This window comes from Eleutherodactylus coqui, chromosome 11 (genome assembly GCF_035609145.1).
Source record: "Eleutherodactylus coqui strain aEleCoq1 chromosome 11, aEleCoq1.hap1, whole genome shotgun sequence".
NCBI classification, from domain to species: Eukaryota; Metazoa; Chordata; class Amphibia; order Anura; family Eleutherodactylidae; genus Eleutherodactylus; species Eleutherodactylus coqui.
In genome coordinates this window covers 58700618-58727402 of record NC_089847.1, presented here as the reverse complement: position 1 = coordinate 58727402, position 26785 = coordinate 58700618, and the positions used below count along the sequence as shown (strand labels likewise).

Genomic DNA, 26785 nt, shown 5'->3' with positions numbered 1-26785 from the left:
ATGCTAGGGGGAAAATAAATGAGCAATTCAGGTTGCTGATACATACAGTGTACATGGTCTCCTCTCGCCTGCCCCATCCCAAGAGATCCATCTGTTCTTTGGCTTACACCCATAAAAGCTGGCATCGTTTCAACCCAGATTCATTTCAATTGCAATTCTATTCGAATGATGGCATGTTTGTTTTTAGAATGTGTGAAATACCAAGCATGCAAAACTAATAACTTTGGGACTGGCCAAAATACCTCCACATGGAAAGAGTCTTTGATTTCTGTCCACCGACACTATACCTTTGAAAGAACACAGCCTTGAAGTGCCATGCAGGAAAATCTTGAAAATAAAAGGATGGCTGCTACTAAGGGAATTTTGCATTTCATACACCCACGAGAATTTCCAGAAATTAGTTCGTTATATAACAGGACCGGGGGGGTTGGGGTGGATTCTAAGAAAGCATAAAACGTGGAGATGTGGTGGCACTAACTAGTTATTAGTAAATAGCAAGGCAAACAAAAATACTACGCTATTCTAAATATAAAAGAAGATTTTTAATGATCAATTTGGGATTAAATGACACGTACAGAATGCCCCCCTCCCCCATAACAGCTAATACTCCATACCAGCCAATACTCCATACTATATATTCATATCCAAATAAAATATAGAATCATTTCATTACATTATTTTATGATATAGACAAAGAAAATAAAGTTAATAGAGATGAGCGAGCATACTCGCTAAGGACAATTGGTCGATCGAGCATTGTCCTTAGCGAGTACCTGCCCGCTCGGAAGAAAAGATTCGGCTGCCGGTGGCGGGGGAGAGTGGGGAGGAACGGAGGGGAGATCTCTCTCTCCCTCTCTCCGCCCCGCTCCCCCCTACTCACTGCCGCAACTCACCTGCGCCAGCAGCTGAAACAATTGTCCTAAGCGAGTATGCTCGCTCATCTCTAAAAGTTAACTTTCTTGGGTATGTGGCACGACCTCCAGGCGTAATATAATTGCATAAAATTGTTTATTGCCAAACTTCTCTATTTATTGATTACAACCAGCATGTATACGCGTTTCAAGGTTGGTGAACCTCTTCCTCAGTACCTATTGGGGATACAGGTCTTTTTCTACTATTCTACGCTACATAATTTTATATGCATGGCACATGTAAGGGCATACGTTATATTAAACATACTGGGTTGGGCAGGGTATCATTTCTCCTTAGGGAGAGCACCTAGAAAGTGTGAGAAGACTTAACTCCTTAAAGACCAGGGTTTTCTGGTCCTAAACAAGAGGGCATCCTCTACGTCTAGAGGAAAGAATGTTTCATCACCAAAACAGAAGGGAGTTCTTTATTGTAAGAGTAGTGAGACTGTGGAGCTCACTGCCTGAGGACGTGGTGATGGCAAAAATCGATAGAGGAGTTTAAGAGGGGATTAGATATCTTTTTAGAGCGCTATGATATTACTAGATATAGACATTAAATAAGCAGCGGGGTTGTTGTTCCAGGTCTTACAATTAGGTAGGAACTTTTAAACGTTGATCCAGGGATTATTCTGACTGCCATTATGGAGTCGGGAAGAAATTTTTACCCCAAATTGGCCTCTGCCTCATTGGGTTTTTTTTTTGTTTTCCTCTGGATCAACAAGGGGAGGGGGTGGAAACAGGCTGAACTGGATGGACATTGTCTTCTTTCAGACTAACACACTACTGTATGTTACTATGTAAAGGACCAGGTACTTAATGATTTTACCCATGTCGTGATTTTACAGCCCGATTCTCTTTTTCCTAGCCTGCCAAAATTAATTTCTGCAGCTTTTTTTTACGTCACACACAAGGGACTATATTTTAGTACCTTTTTTGAATGAAATTTTTTTACTGTATAATCAGGAACATGCAAATAGACAAAGATAAGATGAGAGGCAGAAATCTTACCTGTGTGCCATCATCTTTAGCTCTCTTAATGATATTCTGCCGCCCATCAACCCAGTAGATAAGTTTGTCTACAGGGTCATAAGTAATGGTTTTGACATTCCTGAGGCCATGGATCGGAAGGATGATATCTGGACTCTGCTGTTCATCTACTAACATTCGATTGATTGCCGCTTTCTGGCTAAACAAAAGGAAGCTGGAAGGCACTGGAAAACAAACACAGGATGCCACTTATTAATAAGAAGCTCACTAACCAATACGAAAACAGATCAAGAATAATTATAAAGAGGATGAGCAGGACAGAATTATGAGCTAAACTAGTTAAACAAATGTCATCAGTGCGATTATCATGGGAAACCTTACTCGGATTCAGATCCGATTCTTATTGGCACACAATACATAATAGCCATTTAGTGTCCTGTTTCTAGGACTGTAATAACGATGGTTGAATTTAGGATAGTCAATCGATATCTGACTAGAGAGGATTGAACTCCCAGAACCCCCACTGATAAGATAAATGAAGGTGCCATGTTGGAATGTCATGTGCCCCTAACTATCTTCCAGGCGCAGCGCCAAATATTTGGTTGTGGCTGTACCGCAGCTCAGTCCCAATCACCAAGCTCTCCTCATCCTCAGTCTGTTCATTCAGCTGGCTGGAGGGGATACCAGCAGACTCAATGGATCAGATACTGAAGGCCTATCTTAAAGGAGATGTCCCGCGCCGAAACGGGTTTTTTTTTTTTTAAACCCCCCCCCCCCGTTCGGCGCGAGACAACCCCGATGCAGGGGTTAAAAAAACAAACAGCACAGCGCTTACCTGAATCCCGGCGGTCCGGCGTCTTCATACTCACCTGCTGAAGATGGCCGCCGGGATCCTCTGGCTTCATGGACCGCAGGGCTTCTGTGCGGTCCATTGCCGATTCCAGCCTCCTGATTGGCTGGAATCGGCACGTGACGGGGCGGAGCTACACGGAGCTACACGGAGCCCCATAGAGAAGAGGAGAAGACCCGGACTGCGCAAGCGCGGCTAATTTGGCCATCGGAGGGCGAAAATTAGTCGGCACCATGGAGACGAGGACGCCAGCAACGGAGCAGGTAAGTATAAAACTTTTTATAACTTCTGTATGGCTCATAATTAATGCACAATGTATATTACAAAGTGCATTATTATGGCCATACAGAAGTGTATAGACCCACTTGCTGCCTCGGGACATCTCCTTTAAGAATAGTTACCAATATTTTAATCCTAGAAAATTCCTACAAAAGGTCTAAGAGCAAAATTACTATATTTTTATTTTACACATTATTATTCGTATATACACACGCACTCAAAAAAATATCAAGCACCCAGTAGGAGTTGCCGTTTTGCTGCAAAATTCGACATGCAGTAACATCTCAGCCAAATATTCAGATGATCCCAGTTGTGGTATGATTAGAGGAAGGGTCTTACCACTTCAGGAGCTAAAAGTGGTACCACCCCTGGTCTATAGAAAGGCCCTCAGATGCTACTTGTGTATAGTGGACCTCTTTTTCCACTTGTGTAGAGCTTGTTGACCAATAGACATGCTTATACGATGCAATCGGAGATATTTCACCCAGCATGGCTTCCAAGAGCCTTTTTCCAGCCCGCACACAGCAAGGTCACAGGAATGCCTCCACAACATTGCTACACTGCCATGACCTGCCCAGTTGTCAGATTTATTGCCAATAGAACATGTATGGGACCATCTGGAATGCCAACTTCAACAGCCCATAAGTTTGAATGATCTAGAGGCTCAGTTATAACAAATGTGGACCAATATGCCACAGGATAGCCTACGGAACCTGTATGCCTCCATGCCTGTCTGTACATCTTGCATCCAAGTTAGAGGCGGTACAACAGGATACTAGAGTAGCTTGGCTGCTCGAATAAATGACTACCAATGTTACAATCACACAAAAAGTTTCATTCAATTTTGACAATAAGTGTATACACACACACAAATATATACAGTCATGGTAAAAAAAAATCCCCCCCTAAAAAAAAAAAATCAAGCATCTAGAAGTTGTCGCATAGAATGAAACTTTATATATGTGCGACTGTAATATTGATATAAGTGATAAAAATTGCATGATCAGCGTTTCACGCTCTTGCCAACTCACCCAAACAACTCAAAGGCTTATCCTGGGTATAGGGTAGTAATCCACTTTATAAACAGTAGGTGCTAGAGGACCATGCTCTCCATATGCAATGGAATTTGGAAAGCATAAGGGCATACCATGTTTGATTTATGGAGGATATAGTTTCTCCTATGCTGGGGACATCTGTGCTTTTCCAGTGTTTCAATATGGTAAGATTGGATAAAGTTAGTATCTTGCAACCTAGTATTTCAACCGCCGGAGGGATTGTGTGTGGGCCAATATTTAACAAAGCTAAGTAAGGGGCTTCTACTACCACACAAGCCACCAAGGAGAATAACATCTAAAAGACAAAGTCCCAATAGGCCGCCTGCAGACGGGCGGAAATTCCACGGCGGGATTCCCTGCAGAATTTCCGCCTCTGGACGCCTGCATAGGATTGCATTACAATACGCAATCCTATGCAGACAGCCCCGGTTTGTCTGCGCAAAATCCCGCGCAGCAAACAAACCGCGGCATATTCTAATTCTGTGCGGGGCTCCCTCACCGGCTGCCGGCACATGAAAAGAGCCAGAGCTGCGGGAGCGGGTGAGTCCGCGGTGCTCTCTCCAGGCGCCTGGGTTGAGTCCCGCTGCAAGAATTCTCGCAGCCGAATCCGACCCAGCCGTCTGCAGGCGGCCATATTGTTGGAGAAGTGGGCAGCTCCACAAGACATGTAACAATGTATCCCTATTGCAACGATTCCTCAAGCAGTTGGCTTTACAGTTAGAATACATTTGAGCTAATTGAACTGGAATATAATACCATCTCAGTGTGATTTTCATTAATGTCTCCAAGTGTGAGCTACATTTAAGTGCTTTAGGTGTTCGGTAAGAAGCTTGTCCCCATTGTTCATCACTGAATGTTTGAGCAAGTTCCTCTTCCCATTCCTTTAGTGAATATATTTTTTGGATATGCAACAAAGTATAGTTAGGTTTTACCCCAAGTGGTATGAGTGATTCTCCCTACAGTAACTGTGCCAGAGTAATGATACCCGATGAGATCCACTTAGAGATATTCAGAAAAGAGATAACATGTTGGAGTAAGTCCAAAGGAAGAGGCCCATAGGATTTTGAAGGATTGTGAAATATTTTCCAAGCAGTTAAAGAGATGTGGGTCAACGGGGAGAGATATGATATTAAAGGTCAGTGGTGGCGAACCTATGGCACGTGTGCCAAAGGCAACACACAGAGCCCTCCCTGCTGCCCCGCGCCGTTGTTGGCCGCTCACCATGTTAGTGAATACTGGCAGGGGTCCACGGCTCCCCTGCCGGTATTCACTCAGAGGCGCTGCTAGCTGCGCTGATCCGCCGCACACTGTGACGTCAGTGTGCAGCCGAGTTCCCCCTCCCCTGACGTCTCCTACATGGTTCCGCGAGAGCAGGGGAAGGAAGAAATGGCAGCACACTGACGTTACAGTCTGCACCTGGGATCAGAGCTGCTAGCAGCGCTGAGCAATGGAGCAGCAGCACTTCCCGAGGAGGAGGGGCTAAGTATATGGATTTCAGGGGGGCCACTGTGGGATGTCACTTTTACTACTGGGGGCCGCTGTGTGATGTCACTATTACTGCTGGCATCACTATGGGATGTCACTGTTACCGCTGGGGCCGCCGTGCAGCATTTCCTGTTGGGCAGCATTTGCTGTTTGGGCACTGGGTCTCTAAAAGGTTCACCATCACTGCTATAGATAGAGAGGTTACGAGCAGAGTTAAGTGAAACAGAAGTCACTAAATAGTTCTCTCAGTGTACCCAGTGTTATTGGGTTTCAAACATCCACCATGGGGCTAATTAAGACACAAGATAGTTATCGTAAATATCGGGAATGCCTAGTGCTCCCACCCATCTATCTTTTGTAAGCTGTTTGTTAGCTAGATGGGCAAGATTTTGTAATAAGAGTTTGTGAGTCCATCTGGGCCTGGTGATTTACCCACCGGCAAAGAGTTAATATGTTCAAGCACTTCTGATATTGTGATTGGAGAGTTGAGAACTTCTCTCAAAACTGCAGAAAGGGTAGGCAATTAAATGCTGTGTTTATACAAAAGCTTGAAGGCCATAAAATAATCAAAATAATCCTTGGATCACCAACCCTTTTGAAGTTATAACAGATAATAATGTAATCGCCCAAGGTAGGCGACTAGGCCCCTCTTAAACTCTTATTGAATTTGCCATCACCACCACGTCCTCAAATGTTTGAGCATGATTGGCTGCACTAGGAAATGTGAACGTATCATCCTTCAGGATATGTAGGGCTAAATAATAATACAGGGAAAGACTATTTGCTATATCTATTGGATTTAGAGATTTGGGCCTAACAGGTGTAAGATTCGAGATTTAAGATGCTATGCCTTAAGACAAGATGCTAATAGTTTCCAGGATTTATTATTTTGCAAGTAGTTTTGGGCTCTGGTTGTTTTCATCTCATAATTTTGGCAATATATGTCGGAGTGTCTGGCTGTATTGAAATAGTTCAACTTGTTGTGTTTATGTTAATAATTTTGTGTTTTAAGGGCTTTAATTTTATTGAACGAGTATCTCCTGTACGATTTAAGGCTCATTTACACGGAGTGTTGATCGCTCAAAAAAAAAATTAAAAAATTAAAAAAAACAAAAACAAACGATCAAACGACAGTCCAAATTACAGCTTTGAGTGATAATTTTGCATAAACCATTAAGTAGCTACTCAGCTACTTAACTGCATTTAGCTAAAGGCTTCATTTGCACACTAATAAGCTATTAATAGCCGGAGGGCTCTTATCTGCATTCAGCTCCTTTGTCCTCCAATGGGTTAAATAGCTGAAACAATGCTATCAGCACTACCCACTAAGAACTTAGCGTGTGGTCCTGATAAGACCACATGATGTTTTTTAGGCTGGCGTGAACTTAACAATGAACTAGCAGTGCACGTAAAGTGCACGATGGCAGCGCATTTAGACAACGATTATCGCTCAACTGATCGCTTTTGAGCGATCATCGCTCCGTGTAAATGGGCCTTTAGTTCTCCTTTTTTAAGTAATGTTCAAATCTTGTGAACAAACCTCTGATAAAATTCTTTATGTGAGTTTCACAGGACTTGAGGATTTACCTCAATGGATGAATTAACCACTTAAGTGACACATTGTTTAGTTATTTATGGGTTTAAAAAAGTCACTTTTTTTATACGCAAATTAAATTCTATGATTTCTTTTCTGAACTAGGCAGTGTAATGTTTTTAAAAATATTTAGTGTAGTTTAGGAGATATGATGCTGCTGCCGTCGGCCCCATTGTAAGCAATGGGATGCAGGCAACCCCAGCAGTGATTTTTGGGGAAGGGCTTGATATATAAGTCCTTCCCTGAAAATCACCCCTAGCTTGCATAAAAACTAATAAAATATATATAAGTAAATATATATTTTTTTTAACACACGTTTGGGATGATTTTCAGGAAAGGGCTTATATTTCAAACCCCCCACCTGAAGATCATTGCCGCGGGGAGTCACCTCATCACTGACAACACTGTGAAAGTGTTCAGCGATGAAGGGACTTCCCACGGGGTTGAAGGAATCCTCTGCCACTGCTGTTACAGCAGTGGCAGTGGATAATGATCATTGCCCATTGATTTCAATGGGGCCCGAGTGGTTCTCGCGCGTCGAATGGCATGCGTCGGATACAAATTTAAATTTTTCTCTCCCAAATTTATGTCTGACCATGGAGTCAGGCAAGGTGTTAATATTGAAATATTTCCTTAGGTCTATTTCAAGATTAAAAAAAAAAAAAATTATATATAATATATATACCTCTCATTACTTTGCCAGAAGTATATTGGTGTTTGATTATAATGCTCCTCAATGGTTCAAGATATTGCTGCGTGATCAAACCACTCAACTGTTTCGATCGAAGTTTGGAATAGCGATAGTAAATTCCTATCAATTAGAAATAGGTCAATCCACGATTAGCTGTTATGGACATGTGAATAAAAGAAAAAAATCCTTCTCAGAGCTATGTATAGCTCGCCAAACATCAAAACGTTCTTTCCACCATATATCACCTAGGGACTAGACATGTCTATGCAGTTTAGAGGTTGACTATATACAAATGTCAGACTGCATTGAAGTCTCCACAAATAAGAGGTCTGCCTTGTTTTAGTTTGAAAAGGATACGTAGAATTTTGTGAGTAAAGCTACTCTTTTTGTTTGGAACATAAATGGAAGCCAATGTATAGATTGTGTTATTTATGGAGCAGACTATTATGGCATACCTTTTTTGTGAGTTTAGTTCCTCTTTAAGGCCTCATGCCAATGGGCGGGTCGGAATCCCGCTGTGAGATTCACGCAGCGGGATGCGACCTGTGCCCCGGCATTGACCTCATACTTACCCGTCTGCGAGGCCCGCACAGAAATAAGACATGCCGCAATTTAAATACCGCGTGAGTTTTCACGTGGTTAAATCACGGCTGTCGGCATAGGATTGCATAAACTAATGCAATCCTATGACAGCGTGCCACGGTGAAAATTCTGCGGAAAATCCTGCCGCGGAATTTCCATCTGTGGACATTGAGCCTAAGTTAGAATGCTACAGAATTTTTCATTGCAATTAACACGCCTCTAGACTTCGAGAAATGGGATTGAAATATGTTAGGGTAGCTTGGATGCTGTATGGGAAAGGCATCCTTTGAGACTGTCTCCTGTGCACAAAAAATACCTGGAGCCAGTGACCTCACATTCTGCCACATGTATGCCCTTTATTTGAGGGCTATTCCATCCTTCAACATAGTAACATATTATGTAAGGCTGAAAAAGAGACGTATGTCCATCTAGTTCAGCCTATTAGCCCCAATTTTGATCCAGGGGAAGACAAAAAAAAACCCCAATAAGGTAGAAGCCAATTTTCCTCATTTAGGAGGAAAAAATTCCTTCCCGACTCCAATCTGGCAATCGGAATAATCCCTGGATCAACAATTCTTAAAGTTATCGAACTCGCAATCACCATGCCATCCATATGGGATCTTGTGATCCCTGGAGTGTTGTTGCCACAGGGAGTAATGTTCACCTTCGAGTTAGGGTTGCCGCAGATACGTTTTGTTAAAGATTGAAATGGCGCAGCCAGAGGATTAGCTTTTCTAGCAGCATCCAGTAATTTCTCCTTTGTGTAGAAGTGGACACTGGCCAGGACATCCCTTGGTATATGATCCTCTAAGAAGTGCTTAGGGCGAGGGAGTCTGTGTGCTCTATCAATCATAAAGTCCTATACTGAATACTCAGGGGCAGACCATTTTTGGAATCCCTCGGAATTTCACATTATGGTGTGACCTGTCCTCCTAAGTTAGTCACTTTGGCTCTAAGTCTATCAAACTCTGACTCCAGGTTGTAATGTGCATACATAAGGGAGTTATTTGATGCTGCACAGGACACCATCTTTGTCTCCATGTGGTTAAGTCAATGTTCTGCTGCAGTAATAGTGGAGTTGATGGGTTGGGTATGCTGAGCAAAATTAGATGTGGTCGAGTGATTGAGGATTATGATGATTATGTATCTGCTGTAGAGACTTCTGCTTGGTGTCTGCAGGACCACTCTTCAAGGTGTTGTACGCAGGAGAGTTCGGAATAGCATGCTTGAGAAGGAAAGCCTCCCTGTTTGAGGGTTTGAAGCGGTGTTCCTGTTGGTGCGCCGTGGAATTCACATGTTCAGGGGAGTGCTCAATGGGCTCTGATGTAGAAGAGCTGTCCTGTGTGCTTTTGGTCACACCATTTTAGTCTCACTCAAGGGACACGGGAAAGAACAAATTAATAGGATTGCGTGGATTAACAGCTGACCACATCCCCCCACATCCTGGAGGCAATGGTGGGTGGATGTCAAAGGCAGCACACGTAACTGGCAGTATGAGATCAAATGTTCTTCAGCCAAGTGCCTAGAAATGGTTCCAACAGATACAGAGGCCTGCAATGATGATGCCACCTGTCTCTGGATGGCGACCAACGAAACAGTTGGAGCTGCTTGTGCTTGTCGGGCGAACAGATGATCCTCTCTAATAGTGGTCTGTTGTGGGTGTTTTGAGCCTGGTTGCTTCGTGTGTGTCGACTGTTAGAAACAACCATTGATTCCGTTAGAATGGTCTAGGTAGCGGGAAATCCGTCGATACAAAAATCCAGCTTCTCATATTCCAATGATGCTCTCCCTTTCAAAAATCTTACCTAAATGAGCGAAGTCTCTTCTGTTGAGTCAGAGACATGTCTAATGGTAAACAAGCTCTACACAAGAGGAAAAAAGAGGTACACTACAAACAAGAAGACTCTGAGAGCCTTTTTTAAAGATCAGGATTGGAACCACTTTGACGGCCTCAAGTGACCTTTCATCTAATCACACCACAACACTAATTTGAACTGAATGCCGAATTTTGCAGCAAAAACGACAACTCCTACGTGCATGATTTTTTGTGATAAAGAGTATATTATATATGCATAAAAACACGTAGATTGCCCTTAAAGTAGATGCAATGTCTATTACAGACACTGTCCTGGGACAGGCAGAGTGCAAGAGCCACTGATCCAAGAGGTGGGCCCCCTTCGCGCTTGGGCAGAAGAAACCACATGGCACAGGGGCTGGTAAACATGGACCCCCTCTTTCTAATATATTATATAAATCTCTCTCTCTAGTATATTATATCTCTCTCTATCTATATATATATCTATCTATAGCTATATAGAACACATCAATAACTAAAACATAAGAAAAGCTTGCAGTGCAATTAACCATAACATAGTAGCTGTATTAACCTTTTCACCATGACAAGACTTCATGCACTATGCCCTTGTTAAACTTGTGGATACATATCAATGCATGCACCAATAAGTACAGAGGGGCAGATTTATCAATTGCTTTTGTGTTATAACTCCACTATATGAGTTTCTGAAAATGGGAGCAAATATGTATGTTATGGCCTTTTATATGACACTTCTGGTAGTTATCTGCCCGATTTAACACTTTAAACCCTTTTTGCTAGTCTAGGATGACATATGCTGGCACTTAACATTATGCTGGCTGGATACTATGGTTAACAACAAGTCATTTAGAGCTGTCTGTAAATAAAATAATGAACACTACTGGTGCGTACAGCTGCAGTTCCTGTGGTTGGAGTCCAGAGTGTAATGAGAGGAGCAGCTACATCTGTATCCATTTGGCACAGCAAGGCAGAGCTGACTGCAGTGTCCATTGTTCTGCATACACTCATTGGAGCCGTCCTGCCGGGAGGAGTGAAATACCAGAATGTCCATGACAAAGTCCAAGTGACCTTGAATCAAAGTACGATTCTTGCCATTTGCCTTGTCTGCCCTTTCGATGCTGTGCAGGTTCCAGTCTGTCCAGTAGATGTAGTCGCTGTACTGGGTAAGTCCAAAGGGGTGAGGAAGATCATCAGCAATGATCTCTCGGTCTCGGCCTGTTGAGCAAAGATGGTCAAGGTCATTTTGTTGTGAACAAGAATATCCTGTACAACACATGCATATGTTAAATTACTAACTGTAATTAATACGTATTAAGTTGGCCCTGGATTGATTGCTGAGCTGCCATCCTAAATGTACATGGTTTCTTTTCAAACAAGAATCCAGGATCTATACTCATTACTTTACAGTAAGGACGTTTGATTCCTCCCCTTCCCCCAAGCAGAAGTTTCAGACTTCCCATTTCAATATACAATCCATTGAAGTGTTCTTCTCTACAATGTAATAAACATGGACATGAACCCTTACATAAATACGCAGACGTCCATACGGTCATCGTCCCCAAGAGGATCAATTTGGCAACCAATATTCAGCTAGTGGTGGGGCAATTTTCTAATACATTTTGTCTGGTTATTCCTCACCAACTTGAAGATTTTTGCATATAGTCAGTGAATGGAAACTTTCTTGTTTACAATGGGAAACTGAGAAACTGTCCAGATAATGTACAGCACACACAACTACATGACTTCCCGCTGCCCTCCAGAGCCCCCGCGGTTCCCGTAGTCTTAGCCCCCCCACGGGATCACTTTCTGGTTACGTGATTCATAAATACCGCTTCCACGAAGCGATGGCTGTGATTGGTTCTTTGAGCACTGTATTGATTGGCTGAGCAGCTCTGCCAATCAATTCAGCGTACCAAGAACCAATACAGCTATAGCTTCGTGGAGGCGGGATTTATGAATCCCATAACCAGAAGGTGATCCTATGTGGGCAGCCCAGGCCTGCAGGAACTGCGTCGGGCTCTGGAGAGCAGCAGGAAGGACCTGGAGAGAGTCTGCTGGGTAAGTAAAATAAGATATTCCCTGAAAATAAGCTCGAGCATCGCTTTTGGGGGAAAATTAATATAAAACCCTGTTTTGTTTTCAGGGAAACATGGTGGATTTTAATTACTAGGACCATAGTCATATATTTAATGAATTTGAACATATATGACTCTTCGATACTGCAGCTTAAAGAAAATTTGTTATAGGGTTTTCGCCACAAATCTACCATGCACCATTTAACCGCTGGAGAGTCGCATTCTCCTTACAGTTTATATCGCAACAATTTGTAAGGAATGACCATAAAATGCATGAAGTCATAATATTCTCAGACAGGCGCTGAAAGCAAGAATTAATACACTGCCATCAGACAACAGCTGGTTTTCTACTTAAAACTTTACATCATCTACTTTATATTTAGGTTGGTGTGCCTTGTCTATAATATCTTGTATACTATTACACACAGAAGGAATATTCTTGGTAAGTAACACCGCCTTTTCCAACACTATAACTATATTTTTATATTGCACACATACATATATTATGTAGTTTTACATTACACACACATACACGGCTTTTTTTGCTGTATATCACTATATATTGCATACACACACAGTTCAGCCATAACATTAAAACCACTGAATGTGGTTGATTAGGTTTGGACAACTGCATCCGTCAAGGGGGTGGGGGGGATATTAGGTAGCAAGTGATTAGCTCGTTTTTGAAGTTGATGTGTTGGAAATATTAAAAAAGGGCAGGAGTAGACGACAGTCGTCCCGTTTAAATGAAGCATTAAATGAGTGGGTGACGTCACCGCTAGTTGTTCGCGCTCATGCAGAATGCTTCAACATGCAGATCATCACTGAGAATCACTCACTTCTTGCTCAGAGCTTCACATTCTATGTAAAACACTGAGCGGGGAGCATTTAGACGCAGAAACAAAGAAGTGAGCCAACCAGCGATGATTTTTCTGCTGGTTTAAACTGAGCGACAAACGAAAAGTAGACAAATGGTGCGCGATGGCTTTGCATTTAGACATAGCGGTTATCGCAAAATTTAGTTACACATAAATGGCCCTTAAGTATCTGAGCAACTCAGACAAGGCTCAAATTGTTATAGCTAGCTAATTGGCTCATAGCATCTCCACAATGAGGTCCTCTCGGTATGTAGTGGTTAACACCTAACAGAAGCGGAGCAAGGAAGGACAACTGGTGATCCAAAAACAGACATGTACACCCAAGGCTTACTGATGTGCATTAGAAGTGAAGACTAGTCCGTCTGGTCTGATCCCACAGCAGAGCTACTGTAGTAAAAACTGCTGAAAAAGTTAAAAGGGTACTCTGTAAATATACTATTGATAACTATCCTCAAGATATGTCATCAATAGCTGATTGGTGGGGATCCCTGGTGGTGGATCTCAGCCAATCAACTGATCCTCCAACCAGCTGTCTATGTAGCAGGGTCGGACATAGTCACCGGTGGTCAGAACCAGAAATGTAATAGATGGCTTTACTCCCATTAAAATCAGTAAAAATGATGCCTTCTATTACACTTACAGCTTGGGGTCAGAGCTGGAAGTGTAATAAGAGGCATGGCCCCCATTGATTTCAATAAGAATGGAGCCATCCATTACATTTCCGACACTGATCCCCAATGACAACATCCAGCCTCACTGTACTGACAGTGGGCCGCAGCATCAGCTTATCTGCGGTGGACCCCGCCAATCAAATATTGATGACCTATCCAGAGGGCAAGTCATCAATAGTAAAAGTCTGAAATACTTTTTTAATGCTAGTTATGACAAGGTGTCAGAATACATAGTAGCTGAACACTGGTCACCATACAGTGCCTAGGACAACCTCTGTCTAGTTCCTAAAATGCTTACAATGGGCATGCGAGCGTCAGAGCTGGGCCATGGAGGAATGGAAGAAGGCAGCCTAGATCAAACAATCCTATTCTCTTACACCATGTGGACAGCCGGGTGTGTGCACCGCTTATCTGGAGAAGAAATTATACCAAGATGCGCTAAGGAAAGAAGGCAATCCAGTGTTATGCTTGGGGCAATGTTCGGTTACGGTTATGTTACTTTGACACATATGACCTACCTGAAAAGATTGTTGTTTGCCAAGTACATCCCTACATAGCAAAAGCATTCCCAAACAGCAACAGCTTCTTTTAGCAGGATAGTCTCACAAACTGCAAAAATTGCTCAGGAATGGTTTAAGGAACATGACAAAGCTCAGAGCAATGACTAAGTCAACGATGATGCCTGCATGCATCAGATTTGGAGAATTTGGAAGTAAAGGATCTGCTGTTAATATCTTGCTGCCAGATACCACTGGCCACCTTCAGAAGTCTTGTGGAGTACATGTCTCACGGGGTCAGAGCTGTTTTAGCAGCATGAGGTGACTTACACAATACTAGATGGGTGGTTTTAAGGATATGGCTTGCTGGTTAGTATACACACTAATACTGTTCATTTGATATATTTATTGTATACACACACACACACACACACACACTTACACAATAGTCATACATTTCCATTTGAGCAAAATAAAGTGCAACCCATAAACAAATAAAATCAATTCTTTTTTACGAATGGTCTAACTTCCTCAGCTCTGGGATAATGGTGGAACATTCATAAAAACTGAACCATACAATCGCAAGCCGTTTCAGTTCTTTGACCGATTTACCTAGCATGTTGGATGATTGGATCATGTTAGTATCCAGGTCTGTCCAATAAAGTCTTTGGTCAGTGTAGTCTATGGTCAGATCATTAGCACGGCCCAGTTTATCAACCAAAGTGATTATGTTGGTCCCGTCCATGTAGGCACGAACTATCCTGGGTTTACCTCCCCATTCTGTCCAGTACATGTAACTGTAATGATAAAAAGAAGAAATTCACTAACAAAGTTGGTTAAACAGTGTTATTACTACTCTCAAGAGCCCAACATGGCATTGTTTGTACCTCTTACCAGGATAGGGCGAAACCAACTTTGTAATGTTTAGGACCATACTCGGAGGCATTTCTATTTAAGCAGAATATAATGATTCCCTACTTCCGCCCCCCCCTTCTTTTTAACCATTTCACACAAACAAGTATACATTTTAAAATCAGTATTTTGTGAGCTAAAACCAGTAGAACGTAGGGGGAGAAAGTATAATGTAAAGGTTTGCATTTCTTCCATATTTTGGACCCACTTCTGTTTTGGCTCACAAACTACTGATGAAAAATACGCACATGTGAAGGAGCCCTAAGGCAGCAAAACCATCACATGGGTAAAATCCCCAAGAAATATCTGGTCCTTTAGGACAAAAACAAACACTGTGGTCCTTAAGGGGTTAAAGAAGCATTTTAGCTAGGTTTTTTGCCACATAGAGCTGGTGATTTGGCATTATGCAGTAAGACACCTCCACTCTGCACCAAGCTTTGCCCTTCTATTTCCCCTGTATGTCCCTCCTATTTCTAGAATGCTGCATCATTTTAGCATTATTGAAGAGGAAGATGGAACAATGCCTCTACAGCACCACCTATTAGAAGGTAGCATTCCTGCAAGTCAACATCAGACTGTTTCACAAGCCTTGGAACAATGACATGACTGGGAATACAAACCAACAACCGTTTTCTCAAGAAGAAAAAGATTACCATGCACAGACTGTTTCAGGTTTGTCTGTGCATGCCTATTTTTTCCTACTGGAGAAGACTGACTTATATTCCCAGTCATTGTTCCAAGGCCCGTGAAAAGGTCAGACGTTGACCTGCGCTACCTTCTTATAGGTGGCGCTGTAAAGGAATTGGTATGTCTTCCCATTTGCATACTTCCCAAAGTAGCATGCATGGCCTAGGAAGTCTTCTCACACCTTCTATGTGCTCTCCTTAAGGAGAAACTATACCCTTTCTTGACTTAAGTAGGAGGAAAGATGGCAGACAGCTCATTTATGGCACATCAACTTAAAGGGGTTGTCCGGCCATAAACATTAGGTCTCATTACTTCTGTTTGCCCAATACAATGCACTTTGTAATATACATTGTGCATTGTAAATTAGGCAAACAGAAGTTATTCACTTACCTCTTGGGCTGCCCCCCCCCCTGTGTTGCTCCTCGGTTGCCATGGGTTCCGACAAGTCTCTTGTCCTCTTCTTGTCGGGACGACGGGGACAAGCTTCTCCAGCACAGCTCTGCGCATGTGCAGAAGAACTTCAGCCGCTGGGAAGCTCAGTTCTGCCTGCAGGGGAGGCGTGGCTGCTGGCTCTTCATCTCCAAGGTACGAATGAGTGGAGGGGCGGGCTCTCGCGGGGGGTGGGGTGGAGAGGGAGAGATGGATGGATGGCTGGATGTGTGCAGGTAGGGGGGGGGGGGGGGGGGGTGTAGTGATGTGTGTGTGTGCTAGTGGTGTCTGGAGACCCGGCTGTCAGAAGTCACGGGGGAAGGGGGGGGGGGGGGGTGGAGAGGGAGAGATGGATGGATGGATGTGTGCAAGGGGGGGGGGGGGGGTGCAGTGATGTGTGTGTGTGCAGGGACCCGGCTGACAGAAGTCGGGGAAGGGGGGGGGGGGGTGTCATTGTGAGAGGGATCGCTGTGGGAGGGGCACTATGAGGGCATGTGTGTGTGGGGAAATGTTTTGTTTTACTTTACTTTAGCAGGGTGGTGGTGGGGGCAGTAGGTGGCTTTGCAGTGGGGGGCTGCAGGAGAGTTCTCTCTCGGCTCTCCCCTGCCCCTCTCCATACACTGTGCTGCTGTTTACACTCATGGTAGGATTTTATCGTGAACCATGAGAGTATAACAGTCTCCCCTGGCCACAACCCCTCTGATTATAGTATGCAGCAGGGGGCGGGGCCTGGGCGGGGAGAGACTGTAGAGCAGTTCAATAGAGGTGGGCGTGTCGTGGGCGGGGCTAGGACGTGAGCTGAAGGAAATCCTGCCTTTTCATGTCTCTTACTACCATCGAGAGCGCGCACACAGAAGAGGGAGAGCGCAGAGCATTGTGGGAAGGCAGCACAGAGGCGCCATCTTTGAAAGCTGCAGTGAAGATCAGAATCTAAGGTAAGAAACTGACATTGCAGCTGATCTGCCTGCCGGTTTGAGCCCCTGTATGCTGTCTGTTACTATCCTTACTGAAAGGAAAGCAGCAGCATTATAAAAATTTTTACCCTGTGTGGCCGGACAACCCCTTTAAATATGTTTATACAAAGCCTACACAAAAGCCTGTACATTATTCATTAATGACCTCTACTGCACAATATAGGAAAACATTCTCCAATAGTTTACTGTGAAGCTTCTTTTTGACTGTGAGTCTTTTTAACCCCCAATGAGAAACAGAACACATTGTAAATGTTATGCATAGCTTACCCCTGCGCTGGATCCAATGCAAGAGATCTTGGGTTGTCAAGATCTTTCCACACTAAAACTTGTCTGAACTGTCCATCAAGACGAGACACTTCTATCCGATTAGTACCAGTGTCAGCCCAATAAAGGTTCTTTCCCATCCAGTCAACTGCCATTCCCTCTGGGTAATCAAGGCCAAACTCAATTACATGTTCTACAGAGCTGCCATTCATAAATGCCCTGCTTATGGTCTGCAAAAAAAAGGAAAAACTAGATAATTCTTTAATACATTACACAGTTATTACTGGCTGATGTGACTCTAAGACACTAAAAATGATAGGAGGTTGAAGAATGCATGCTGCACCCCCTAGTTCTTGGTAAAATACATCTGGGGAGGTATTTTTGACAGACTTGATCATAAAGCAAACCAACCTTTCTCTGGCTGAACAAATTTCTTATTTAGAAAGACAAAAAGAAAAATTAGGCAAAACTTGACTTTCAGCACTGGCTTTAACCATTGGTGGCAAAACCCAGGCATTACCAGGTTCTAGTTGGTAAGGCCCTAGTAGAAAAAGGTTGAGAAACTCTGTGCTAGACCATACAGAGTATTGCAGCTGGAAATTAAACTCGGAAATGAAGCACATATGGAATACACAATATCTGCCGAGGCTTTTGAGCTTTGGTGAATTGAACAGGGTAATGTTCTTCAGGTTTTACTAAAGAAATGTGTATCTATGTTTCATTTCTGAGTGCAGACAACTGATTGGCAGGCCTCGCAAAAAGATGCAGCACACAACTGTACCTTTAGTGTGATATCTGTCCAGTAGATCCTATTATCGGACACATCAAAATCCAAAGCAGATGCCTCCTTAACTCCTGTAAGTGGAATTGCAACATTATTATTGTTGGTTTCTAAAGAAATCCTGTGAATTGCTGCCCTGCTTGTGAAAACCAAGAAGGCCTCAGGAATGATGCAAGTTTTCATGTCACTCAGCAGTTCTAGACCCATGGGGCATGAACATCGAATGGCGCGGGGCGTAAAGAAACATAGGTGACTGCAGCCTCCATTATGATCCGCACAAGGGTTGGTTCCTTTAAATTAAAACAAAAATTAAAAATAAATTAGACCGCCATCTAGAAGAATTGCACATACCAACCAAGGAGTGAGGGGAAAAAGTAAGGCCAGTTCTAAACAAAGCTTCCCTAGTTAATGAGGTCTAATCACCAAAGAGGAGGAAATTGATAAAGCTCTGCTCACACCTGTGCTGGGTTCTAGTGTTTTTGGCAGCAAAAAAGTGTAGTTTCGAGCAGTAGTCTTGTCCGAAAACATTGGCAACCTGAGGAAACCTGACAGATGCCATGCTAATTTAATAGGGTGCCAGTATTTGTTGAGATCCATTGGATAAACTATCATACCAGTAATGGGTCTGTTAACAATGGAACACTGAGGCAGTGTGGACAGGGCCTAAACATACATGAACTCTACAATGATGCCCACATGGTAACTCTATGTATGGCTATGGGGGTATAGTAGGATTTGTTTTTTATTTTGTAATTTAGGAATAATCTGTACATGTTAAAGGTTTGAAAACTGTCCTGGCTACTGGAGGTGCAAAATGTCCACTATAAACCTTGCTAAGTGTGCAACATAGCTCTCACACCAGAGTATTTTGTTGTGCGGGAGCGTATTTAACCCGTTCCAATCCAATTTGTATTCTGGTTTTCCTAGGGGGCTTACTCTTTTTCTGTCATTATACAATCTGCTGGCTAAAGCCAGTACTGCATGAGGTGACATGTTGGATAGGCTCCGACAGCTGAGAGGCTGGCAATATACAGTAAGAGAACCCAGACGGACGTCTTCCAACATTGGAGCTGTACAGCCTTAAATCATAATGTCTTCAGATGTCAGACAGTGGATTGGAAAGGGTGTGTATGAGGGGCATAATGAAAAGTAAATGCGAGATTGGTGCAGTGTAATATGCAGTAGTATACACTCGTGTGACAGTGACCTTAATGCCTACTTGGAATGCAAGCTCAGTAAGAAAGAAGAGAGAAAACAAAGCCCTTTAACCCTTTCCAATCCAATTATTTTTTCTCAGCCATTCTCCCCAGCTCCAAATAAATTGGAGCTGGTGAGAATGGATGAGAAAAAATACATTTCCCTGCACCCTCCTGAACTGACAGAGTTCAGGAGGGTGCAGGTGCTCACTGCACCGTGGGGAGGCCTGCTTACCTGTCTGGCATCTTCCGCATTCTCTCTTCTGCCTCCCGACTCGGCGATCATGTGACCGCTGGGGTCAGGTGGCACCCAGCGGTCACATGATCGCCGAGCAAGGAGACAAGGGAGAATGCGGAAGACGCCGGACAGGTAAGCAGGCCTCCCCACAGTGCAGGCTCCCGGCTCGGCGTTCATGTGACCGCTGGGGGTTAGGTGACACCGGCGGTCACATGATCGCCGGCTGGAATCTCCGTGCATTACATAGCGCTAATTGAGCGCTATGTAATGTGTAAAGGAGAAGGCAGAAAGGGTTAAAAATCCTTTCTGCCTTCTCCTCGGGGCTCCTCAATGAGGACCAGTGCAGGAGTGCATCTGCACCCGATGTGTCTGACGCTCAGGTGCAGATGCACTCCTGCACTGCAGTGTCGGGCCTGCCCCGACATCGGAGCTGTGGAGGGAAATTATGATGTTGGGGCAGGCCCGACATTGGATTGGAAAGGGTTAATTGTTATAGGAACAAAAAAAGGACTCCCTTTGAAGGAACATGTATATACGGGCAATCTTAAACCAATTTGACATGCTGTTGAATAATTCTGAGCTTTTTCAGATGAGGTGTGCTCTGGTATTGGAAATCTCTACATGGAGAAATCTTCTGCTTTTCATCCAACAGCGGCCACGTAGGATGTTACCTGCACCCTCTACTTCACCCATGAAACAGTGGATATAGGCCTCAGTCAGCATGTTCTTAGAAGTTGGCGAGGAGGTTGACGGGAATATTATTTCCAATGGTATAACCCTTTATAATCAGATCCATCCTACTTGTGAAGATGACAAGTCTGATGACTGATAACTGCAGATCATAAAATCCCCTAAAATCTGTGAGAGTTCCTCGAACATAAAAATATGAAATGCCCCTTGATCAGGAAAATAGATGGTTGTAAACTTACCAAAAGTATTGGTCACACTGGCCGCTTTCAGCCCCATTAGATCCGGCAGTTGATCAATTATTATTTCTCGACTTGCCCTTACTTTGTGAACTCTTTCAATACTTCTTCTCTGCCAGTCTGTCCAATAGATGTAATCTCCAAGCAAGGTAAAACCAAATATATGAGGCAGCTTGTCTTCTATCAAGGTTTTCCGCATACTTCCATCCACATTCATTACCTAACCAAAAATAATAAGTACATGAGATGTGTATCCATTACTTCTCAACTGGATTGCATTCAAGACTTTATGAAGCATTTGCTCAATGTAGGATATTAGTCTACTTCACATTTATCAAACTCCAGGCCCGCAGGCCAAATCCGGGCCATCACATCATTTTATATGGTCCGCGATGAGGTCTGGACGCAGAAGATTTGGCTCTCCACTTTCCATGGAGGACACAACCAGAGCTTGACACAGGGGGCAGCACCACTATGGATTCTGAGCTGCGGCAAGCACCTCCACACTGCTCTGTTCAGCAACTCACAGGTGGTGGCTCAGCTCTGACAATACTACCGCGGCACCATAGCCACCCTCTGTGGGAGGAAGCTTGGTGGTAAAGAGGTGGAAGGGGAGAAACCCCATCATAATGCAGAGAGCTCCATAGCCATGTTATTAGTTACATTCAGGGCTCAGTCACACGGGCGTATGCAGTCTTGGTCCATAAAATATGCAGCATTTTCACAGACCAAAACTGTGCGTATTCACTGTGTACTTGACATCCTTGGGCTACCTACAGATTGCCATTATTACTATATGTGATGGCATGAATAATGGTAATCAGCAGCTAATGCACTTCTGGAGAACGGCACTAATATTACATACACGTCTATTCTACAGTATAACACCTAATCCTTGGTCGTTCTGTTAGTGAAATGAATTTGACTCCATATATTTATCCTATGCGTGGCCATCTTGTATGTCTTTCATTTACATTCATTTTTCCTTTAAAGTTAAAATTTACAAATATTAAATAGTTGCTCAAAAAGCCTTGAGTGAAGAGCAAGGCCAGAGCTACCAGGACATAGCTATGAAGCATCCAGCCTGACCGGCGTGTCAAGATGACTTGTTCCTCGCTGTTCAAGCATTTTCCGAAATATTTATACTAAACATTTTATTTATCCTGCACCAGTGTTCCAAGAAGCCAATATGCATCCACTAGGCCTGTGAGAAGTCGGTTTGGTGAATTAAATTCTTTTTCATGCATTTTTATATAGATGTTTTAGTTTTGTGAACCAAAGGTAATAATGAATAATAAATTAGAATAAGTGTAATTGATGCATGTCAATTAATAAACAGATAACTTGATCACATCCAGTTGTGTTGTGGTTATTCCGTGCCCAAATAGATTTCTAACTAATTTGGACCCCAGAAGCATACCATATAGCAAATCGATTTATTTGCACTGACAATTTGCCGCCCTATGAGGGCACTGGATCTACTCCAGACCCCAGTGATTTTCTCTGGCACATACATTGAGCGCTCAAGGTAAGGGAGTTTATTTCTTACAAATTATCGGTCTTTCCCCTGAGACTAAGATTATTCTCTCTTGCTGACCTAAGGAGGGCATTTTACTGTCATGCTTTTGATCCAGGCAAAGAACCCGAGAGATCAGTATTTTTGGGGGTAAGTTTGGAATCTGTATGTGAATGCTGTCCGGACATTTGTGAGGTGAGTGCTACAGTAGCAAATTGAGTGAATCTTAAAGGAGATGTCCCGAGGCAGCAAGTGGGTCTATACACTTCTGTATGGCCATAATAATGCACTTTGTAATGTACATTGTGCATTAATTATGAGCCATACAGAAGTTATAAAAAGTTTTATACTTACCTGCTCCGTTGCTGGCGTCCTCGTCTCCATGGTGCCGACTAATTTTCGCCCTCCGATGGCCAAATTAGCCGCGCTTGCGCAGTCCGGGTCTTCTCCTCTTCTCTATGGGGCTCCGTGTAGCTCCGTGTAGCTCCGCCCCGTCACGTGCCGATTCCAGCCAATCAGGAGGCTGGAATCGGCAATGGACCGCACAGAAGCCCTGCGGTCCATGAAGACAGAGGATCCCGGCGGCCATCTTCAGCAGGTGAGTATGAAGACGCCGGACCGCCGGGATTCAGGTAAGCGCTGTGCGGGTGGTTTTTTTAACCCCTGCATCGGGGTTGTCTCGCGCCGAACGGGGGGGGGGGGGGGGGTTTTAAAAAAAAAAAAACCCGTTTCGGCGCGGGACATCTCCTTTAAGGGAAAAAGTTTGCAGTGTGATCAAAATTATTTGATGGCTTAAGTACTGAAGCTATGTTATACTGAAAACCACCAAGCAAATTGTGTGGGAGACAGAAAGGAAAAAGCTGTCAGAGGAAAATGACAAGATATGGTTTTGAAGTGTATGAGGGCAAGGTGATAACATATGAACTGTAACAGAGTATCCTGACTATATGCTGACAGTACCTTTTAGTAATGCAGCATATTGGATATACAAGCATCATTTACGGACTGTTCAGTCTCCTTATCAGTGTATAAGACAGACTTATACCCCATTTACACTGACAGATCGCTCAAAAGTCGCTTAAACGACAGTTTGATTGACAGTTTTGAGCGATTATCTTTGCATACTCTATGGTAGCTAAGTAGCTACTATAGAGCTATGCAGGCACAGCGGGACACTGCCACTATCTCTTGCCGAACAACACAGCTGTATTGTTCTCTGTGCTTACAACCCATGCCCGCTGTGAATTAACAGTGTGACACAGGCAGAGAGAATCTTATCAGCGCAGCCAGCTGTGATAACAGCCTGCCCTGCTGATAACAGCTGATCGCTCAATTCAAGAAAACCTGAAGTGAGCGTTCAATGGCTCATACACGAAAACGGCATGATTTCAGTACATTTAGACAGAACGAGAATCACTCAAAAGATTCTTTTGAGCAAATTTTGAGCGATTCTAGTGTCCAAATCAGCCTTTACAAAAGGACGAGACATAGAAATTCTTTGCCAGACTACCTATAGCAAATAGATTTATTTGCACTGACACTTCAAATTGCAGTGCCCTCAGGTTACAGTACTTTCATCATACAATGGTTTTTCCTGGGTCATAGGTAATTCTAGTTTCAGATTGTGCTTTGCGAAACTAGTGCCAGTTCCATCCTCCATACAGAAAGCTGCATGGGCATAGAAACTGGAATGGCACCATAGGAGATCTGTTTGGTCCACATCTCATGTTCCAACATACAATGTCAAGGATATAGATGATTTGTTAAGCATATGATTGGCTTGAATATCCATTCAAACAGCATAAGCATTTCACTGGAAAAAGACTGGTATTACTGAAACGACTGGCCATCTAGTGGCGCCTCTCTACAGTACAGTGCGGTGCGGTACTACATGTCCTGTACTGCTCTGTACTTCTTTCGCCACCAGGTAAGGGATGTTTCATGTACTGTACAGACCTTGTAGAAGCTCACAATTGACAGTGATTTACAGCTTTTAGTTGCTCTCCCTGACTTTTATATGTAAGGACTTGCTTTGTCTGTATTAGGCCGGTATCACACGACTGGATTTGTGCTGTAGAATACGCAGTCGGCGTCCACACTGAGGAACCGCAGCAAATAGCATGAATTGAAAGGTATGTAAAAAAAAATAATTTTTTTTCCCTTCACACTCAAGGGAACAAATTGTGGATACCGCAAGCGGAATAAAAATTGCAGCATGCTCTATTTTGCTGCGGATACCCGTGTTATCACCTAGTGATGCCGCGGGAAATACAAATATTTAGGGGGAAAAAAATCTATACTGCGCATGACCAACGGTGAGCATCCGAGGCCATCCGCAGATTTTCTTTCCCGCTGTGGAAATCTGCAGCAGAATTGCACATATAAGCATTGGCAGGCAGATGGATATTAGGCTCAATAGAACCCAATAGCTACAGAATTCCTGTGCGTTTTTCCGCAGTGGGAAATGCATAGCGATTCCGTCCATGGGCAACCACCATTAGTCATTTGTTTCAAGGCCTTTAATTTGTGTTTTTTAATCTTGGGGTGAAATTCTGAAGCTTCACAAACAAATACTAGTTTTACATTGAGGGAAGTTTGAAAACATTGTAACTTGAGAGCATCAAATAGTTGTTCTGGAACAATCTGCTATTGTAACTTAAGGCCCCACCTGTCGAATAATGAATATGTAAATATGATTATTAAAGCAAATCTCTCATTTTCCTCCCGGTTTTCTTCCATCAACAAGTCCATATATCTAGTCAATGAGCTAAGAATGCTCTTCGGTTTGCAAACATGCTTCTTCATGCCGGCAATTCATAAAACAAGCCATGTGTGCTGTACTTACTGATACACGAATACAAATATTGCATTTAATAATAGGGATTACAGTGTTTAAGTCAGCAGGAATAGCAGCTCTGGGGTAATTAAGGATCTAATAGCAGAGAGGCACCAGAATGCACCTTCACATGTCTAACCCCATTTCCTTTGAGCGAAATGTATGAAGCTTCTGAGGGCAGATCGGCACACCTTGTACGGTGGAGGCGACTGACAGGGATTCATGTCAATGAAATCTACACTCATCACCTCCGGAACAGAAACTGAATGGATGTCTAGCAGCAGAACCACAGAAGACAAAGGAGGGGTATGGAGCTGGTTAACCTATCCGATTTATATTAAAATAGGCTTTTGCTCTATTAGGCCTCCGTCACACACGTATCACTTATTCTGGCTTAGAAAAATAAAACAATATGCAACTTTATGCTTTTTTCCCCCCATCTTTTCTGTTTTACTTTGTTACATTTGCAACATGTTTTTCCTATTCTCCATGTGCCATGTAGAAGCCTACTCAAAAGACGTCAGAAAAGAGGACAAAGGCCAGGTTCAGATAAAAATCAGTGTTCTACAAGCGCAGGGAGCGGCATATTGTTGAATTTTATGCCTGCGCATGAAAAGCATATTTTGCGCTTGCTGTCCTGCACGTTTTTTTTTTTTTTTACTTTCTTCTCATGTTTCGTAGTCACAAAACATAAAAAAACGTAGTGCATGTTCCGAACACACCCATAGAAAACAATAGGGCTGTATGTGCGTGATGCGCGGCAAAATAGAATATGCAATGTGTATATTTATTGGGTGTAATATGCGTGTAAAAAAGAACAAGTGTGAATGGAACAAAGATAGTCACTGTACTTTCATTGAAGCCATTCACCGCGTATTGTGTGTGCGTACATACTCAGGACATAACGCCTTTTGAAAAGATACGACCCAGAGAGGTTATCAAAATTAGGGTTATTTAGTTTGAAAAGAAAGAAGAAAAAAAAAGACAGCTGAGGGGCGACCCAATAACTATGTATAAATATAACAAGGGACAATACAGAGATCTCTCCCACAATCAAAATACTAACGACCACCTGTCTATCCGTGAGTGAGTTACATGCTCCGCCCCGATCACATGATGGTGACATCATCAAAGGTCCTTCATCCCTGTGCAGATTACAGATGGACTACATCCCTTACAAACCCCTGCAACCTCAGTTGCTATGGAATACTAACAACCAGTTGTCTGTAAATTAGTGACTGTCAGTTACACGTGAAGTCACCAGGGTTCTGAACTTCATTAAAAACCTTCAGAGCTGGACAGCAGTCGTGTGCTTACAGGACCCGTGATGGTGTCACCATCATGTGTCTGGTGTCTGGTGTAAGAAGGCACCCTGACCCAGAACATGGACAGTAAAACTCACCCCAGTCAAAACTGCCTCCACTGCCAACGCTCATCAATAAATGGCAGGTGCCTCACAGTTTGAGAGTCCGTGTAATAAAAAACAAAGTTTGCAAAGCCTTAACACATGTGTACGGAATGTTTATTTCCATAAGAAAGCCAATGGATCCATTGACCTGCCCAACAGGCAAACAAACCATTCTGCAGGAATTTCCTTAGGCAGCTATTAATGTCCATTCAGGGGAGAGTCTGAACAC

General features: G+C 43.2%; 1 protein-coding gene across 1 annotated transcript in view; it reads right to left on the bottom strand.

Annotated features, from left to right (window-relative positions):
* LRP5 (LDL receptor related protein 5) overlaps window positions 1-26785 on the bottom strand; it is a 168366-nt gene that overhangs the window by 39583 nt on the left and 101998 nt on the right. The window contains exons 8-13 of the mRNA XM_066584175.1: window positions 20800-21016; window positions 18437-18726; window positions 17659-17885; window positions 15002-15186; window positions 11160-11483; window positions 1920-2122 (exon numbers count right to left, since the gene is read on the bottom strand). Coding sequence (XP_066440272.1) covers window positions 1920-2122; window positions 11160-11483; window positions 15002-15186; window positions 17659-17885; window positions 18437-18726; window positions 20800-21016 — 1446 coding nt within the window. The remainder of the gene's footprint in view (window positions 1-1919; window positions 2123-11159; window positions 11484-15001; window positions 15187-17658; window positions 17886-18436; window positions 18727-20799; window positions 21017-26785) is intronic.